Source organism: Lactuca sativa, chromosome 4, assembly GCF_002870075.4.
Source record: "Lactuca sativa cultivar Salinas chromosome 4, Lsat_Salinas_v11, whole genome shotgun sequence".
Taxonomy (NCBI): Eukaryota; Viridiplantae; Streptophyta; class Magnoliopsida; order Asterales; family Asteraceae; genus Lactuca; species Lactuca sativa.
The window spans coordinates 48,234,873-48,240,283 of record NC_056626.2 but is presented as its reverse complement, the minus strand read 5'-3'; the positions used below and the strand labels follow the sequence as shown (position 1 = coordinate 48,240,283).

General features: G+C 34.3%; 1 protein-coding gene across 2 annotated transcripts; it reads right to left on the bottom strand.

The window, feature by feature from the left end:
* Window positions 1-2,372: 2,372 nt before the first annotated feature.
* On the bottom strand, window positions 2,373-5,070 carry LOC111914752 (uncharacterized). 2 transcript variants are annotated; one of them, XM_023910467.3, is made up of 9 exons: window positions 4,879-5,070; window positions 4,028-4,270; window positions 3,876-3,935; window positions 3,640-3,807; window positions 3,344-3,577; window positions 3,097-3,130; window positions 2,859-2,980; window positions 2,749-2,778; window positions 2,373-2,678 (listed from the first exon to the last, which is right to left on the bottom strand). In XM_023910467.3, the coding sequence occupies exons 2-9, from the start codon at window positions 4,229-4,231 to the stop codon at window positions 2,565-2,567; spliced, it is 966 nt and encodes a 321-aa protein (XP_023766235.1). In that variant the 5' UTR covers window positions 4,232-4,270; window positions 4,879-5,070; the 3' UTR covers window positions 2,373-2,564. The 2 variants fall into 2 exon arrangements, with proteins under 2 accessions (XP_023766235.1, XP_023766234.1); XM_023910466.3 differs by having other exon boundaries at window positions 2,859-2,986; window positions 4,879-5,067.
* Window positions 5,071-5,411: the final 341 nt, after the last annotated feature.

The following is a 5,411-nucleotide window of genomic DNA, read 5'->3' as shown; positions in this document are numbered from 1 at the left end:
ACATGTAATAAACATGGCTGGCCTTACATTATAAAAAATTAAGCAAAGGCTTAGGGCCCCCAATTGTAAAGGCCCTGTTTTCAAAATTCAGTGGAACCGACGATACTTCAATTTCCACAAAACGCGATCGATTTTCACAAAACACAACTTTTTTTTCTAGTGTTCTTCTTCCTTCAATCCCTTCTCGATTCTACCTTCTCCATTCTTTCATTCTAGATTTCGATTGTCTGATTCGATCAATGTCTCGGTGGTAGACTAGGTATTGAAACGCAACCAACGCACGGTAGCCTTCTGCGGTTTTGCCTTCTTGCCCTTCTCTGATTCTTGATTTCGATCATCATCACCATCTCTATTGGTATTGCTTAACCTTCATAAATTTAGGTTTATTTTTATGAAATAATTATTTTTCTGATTGTAGATTCTACTTTTTTAATCCTTTTTTGTTATTAGAACTTTTTGAGTGTACTCTAGATTGGTCATTGGTGTAGGACGACCATCAACACACTCCTTCTTCTCCCTCTTTTTTACCGGTTGTTCTTGGCATCATTCTGATAGAGGATTTAAGGTACCTAACTAGTCACTATCTTATACTAATTTTTTTTTCCGAATATAGCAGTTATTTGCTTGTCCTGAGCTCACCAATCACCATTACAGGTGTGTATAATCTATGTTAAATTGTCAATATGTGTGTTGAATCTATATATATGTGTGTCATTGTGTGCTCGGTTGGCTTTGAAGCATCAACTAAGAAGAGGGAAACCAACCAGGTTGAAAATTTGTTAAGGATTTTGATTCATAAGAAACCTAATTTAGATTTTTATTTTGATTTGTAGGTTAATTCTCATGTACTCTTTTATCATTTTTGATTACTGAATATATACTATAGAATCAAGGCGTCGAGGTTAGGCCTTCATGGTTGGAACATGCCAGTAATAAACTTGAGTTTTCACTTTTGAGTTTTCAATTATCTTGTATTCTCAGGTATTCCATTAATCCATAATCTGATAATCCATTACTTCCGGTTTAACTTTAGAAACTTTTTGGTTTATTATTACGGGTCTCAAGCCTACATAAAAGAGTTGAGTTTATAACATTAATATAGTAAAGACCCAAGGGCCCCAATTTTTGGCTCGCTTAGAGCCCCAAAACTGGCTGAGCCGCCCGGTCTAATATAATTCTCATCATTCAAGAACACATTAAAACTCGGTTTCACAACCCGCTTTCAATTTAACCACCAAAGCAGGGAATCATCTTAACCACCAAAGCAAGGAATCATCAAGAGTAGAAAGAATTTACCTTTGATTAAAGTCAGGAAGATCAATCCTTGTATTTGTCTTTTAATTCACTTCATTTGATCTCAAGCCTTTATAAGTTGTTATCCCTTGTCTCCATAGCATTACGGGGTTTTTTTTAGAAGCATATGGCCGGCGTATCCTCTTATCAAGTTCTAGGAAGTTCGGCAACATTACAGGGTCGTTTCTCTCAAAAACATTCGAAACATTTAATGTATTTCTAAGCAAACAAACAAAAGTAAAACATGAAGCAATACTAAATATGCAAAACTTTCAAAATGATGGAAATATATACACATAGTTCAAATGTACAACAAAATAGATACATACCCAATACATTTAAAATGAATATAAAAAAATACAACAAGATACAAACATATAAAATATATTGGAAGCAAATTTATAAACCTAATGACTAAACAAAATGAAAATGAGAACTCAATTTCTCAATGTCCAAAATGACAAACACGTTCAATGTTTTTTAACTACATTCGAGCATGAGTAAGCAAAAAGAACTTTTCAGTAAACACAAAATGTATGGAACTAAGACAAAAATTACTTTATTCGGCCGATTTATTTCTTCAGCCATTTTTCTTAGGTTATACGATAGGATTAGTTCTTTGCCTGAAGATGTTCTTTCACATATACTCTCTTTGATGCCTAATAATTTTGCTGTGCAAACAAGCATTTTATCCACAAGATGGAAATACAGTAGACATTGGTCACAAACCTTGACTTCAATGATTATAACCCTGGATATGATTTGAAATGCTTCTCAAAATTTGTGGATCGAGTAATGGAGCGTTGCAAAACATCACAACTTAAATCATTCCTGTTAGGTCTTTCTCGTCTTTTAGTGCAAAGGTCAGACGTGTCAAAGTGGATTAATGACGCAGTTTGGAATCGAAGGAATCTTCTTTTTCAACATCTGTTCATGTTTTTGTTTGTACTTTGTGCTGTTATTATTTGTTTTTCATACTTTGTATTTGGTTGGTTGGCATTGCTGAGATATGATATAATTTCAAAGTAGAATGAAATTAATTTGTATATGGATGACATTGTTAGAAAAGTAGGATGCAATGAACAAACAGTTTAGGATTATCATGTATCTATCTTTACTTGTAAAAAAGAAACATACTCCATTGCACTAATCAATTCAATTCATCTAATCTAATGCTTAACAAAGAAAATGTACATCATTAAATGAATTAGCAGTAAATAGAATCTTTTAGTTTAACTTACACATGAAAATAAACAAAATCCTTTTTGTGACTACTTTTTTCGCATCTTGAATCTGGATACTGGTTTGGATGCAGGAGCAGGTGGTTGACCGGTTTGACTTTTCTCCGTGTTATGAGTGTGCTCCACAATAGAACCCGTAAATGCCTACAAACCATACATTTTCATATTTTCATTAAACAGACCAAAAGTATGCTTGAATTTCCACAAAACTTACCTTGCTACTATCATTTCTAGTGCTCAAAACCTGCAAAACATATCATATGCCAGTTGTCATCATCATCATCATCATCATCATGCAAACAAATCAAATATTCTTTACTATACCTCGTTTTTGGACACAGGTGTATTGGGCAAACTCTCCAATTTCTTTTGCTCTACAGCTCTTGGAAGAGTGTTGTTGGATGCACTGGATGTTGGAGCTTTTATATTTGAAGATAAATCTAAATCTGAATCTGAACAAACAACTTTTGAGCACAATGATCTTGAAAAATAATGAAATTCAAACAGACAAATGGGTCAAAATATACAATACAACCATAGATGTTAAAGAAAACAGACTCACTTTTGGATACAGGAAGAGCTGATGACTCTTTTGGCTGCAGTTTTCAAGTAAATGGAGTAATTAATAACTAGCTGACTTTTAACCCATATCAAGTAAACACAAACCAAATTGACATTTTTTCATGTAAATAGACTGGAATTGCCACTTGTAATAAAAATGGAATTAAAATCATTCAAACATAATAAGAAAATATGAGGAAAGATTAGCTACTCAACTTTACTTGTTATTTAATAACTCAAGATCTAACCTCTGAATGTATAACCTCAGGTTCAATATGTGTATGACTTAAAAGGTGACTTAAATCAGGTTTATCTTCATCTTCAGCTTCCTCAGCCATTTCTGATTCCATTTCTTCTTTTTCAAGTTCATCAATCCGGGATAAGATACGCGCAAAATCATCTTCACCTGGTGTTGGTGTGTCCTTTTCTTCTTCATCAGAAACTTCATCAACATAGTCTTCTCTTATTTCTACAACACCCTCCTGTTTATATAATTAATAACTGTGTATCAAGATTTATATTAGAAAAATAAATATAGACTTACTGCAGCCTCAGTAGCTGTTTCATCAAAAAAGGAGGCCTCATACTTGAGATCCTTTATTACAGCATTAAGGTTTTCAATTTGTGACTCTAGATCCTTTCCTCTTCTTTTCAGAATCTCAATTGTTTGTTTTGATGTTCTATCAGCATAGTAACCTTCTCCTAATAGAACCTGTATATGGCTTATAATTATGAATTGTAAAGAGAGAGAATTGATGAACACCACAATTATAAAATTACCAGGAATTCATTAGTATGTATCAATTTTCCAGGAAAGAATGCTGCCTTCCCAAAAGGAACCTGAAAAACATGCCACAAATATCTACATTTTCACAAACACTGAAATTACTATGAATGAAATGAGAAATTGATTATTGGTGTAGAAGACTTGCCATTATATCATGGTGCAATTGATCAGGGAGCTTCTTAACAAGATTGACAAGGTTTGTGTTGTCATTGAGGAAGCCTTGGAGCTGTTGAACCTGTTTTTGATATTCAGATATTTGTTCTTGGACACGTACTGATGCTTTTTGGGCATCCTCAGGTGAGTATATTGAAGATAAGGATGTCACTGTTCCCTTCACAGGTTCTCCCATGGCCCACCCACCCTGTTCCCTCTGAATATTGTGTCCAATCTTGTAAAAGAATCAATAAAAAGGTAATATGGTCATTTTTTAAACGAATATTAAAAATCAGTAATGGAATCAATAAGAGGGTAATGTACAACATTTGAACAAGCTCCATCTTTAATTTGTAAAAGAATCAACAAAAGGGTAATGTAATGTACTTGTTTGTTTCTTTCTTTCTCATACCTATTTATAACAACTCTTGAAACCATTAATGCTTCCAAAACCATATTCTTTTCACTAAGTACACATCTATAAAAATACATTTGAATCCTAACTTATTCCATATATAATACTATGAGCAGCCATCATATTCGTAAGGGGGTGCAATTCTAATCTGGAATTCCTTCAACCCACAACAAATTCAATTCAATAGAAATCAGTGCAAGCACACAATCATGTTTCCTTGTAAATTCGCCCAAAAATTTAAACAGAGCTCGTTTGATTTCACTTTTCTTGACTCCATATCTCCCAAGACTTCAATAAAAACTAGAGATTATAGACTATAAAATAAAATTGGATAAACCCTAATGGAAAAAAATGCAGTGGCGCCGATGATGGAGGTTCTAAACAAGCAAAAAAATCCAAATCGATAACAGAATCGCTGATAGATTTACCGGAGGTGTCGTTCTCTGTCGGAGAGGAGGGGCTCCACCGGCAGGGTGTCGCTGGAAAGCGCTGGACGGCGGGGCGGAAGGAGCCGGCGCCAAGAGAAACGTCGGAAGTGGGAGAAGCTGTCGACGTCGAGAACTGAGAAGAAGAGAAAGGGGCTGTCGAAGTGAAAATGAGAAAAGGAAATTGAGGTATTTTTGTTCTAAATAATATGGGCAATGGTAAGCATCAAGCATTTTTTTTTAACCTTGGCAAGCCACGTTCTAATAATATGGGCAATGTAAGCATCAAGCATTTTTTTTTTAACCTTGGCAAGCCACTTTTGTTTGTAAGGTGTGACTTAAGGCGACAATTTTGTATATAATTAATATTTTTATATGTATTTTCAAATATTTTTCTATTTTATATACATATATGAGTTAAGACAGCGTTTTGGTAAAACTTGGCGATAGGTACAAGCCTTGGAGTTATTGTTGAATCAAAAAAGTGACTTTCTTAAACTTCAGCTACCGCAGCCACAAAGCCACCGCAGTCAAGC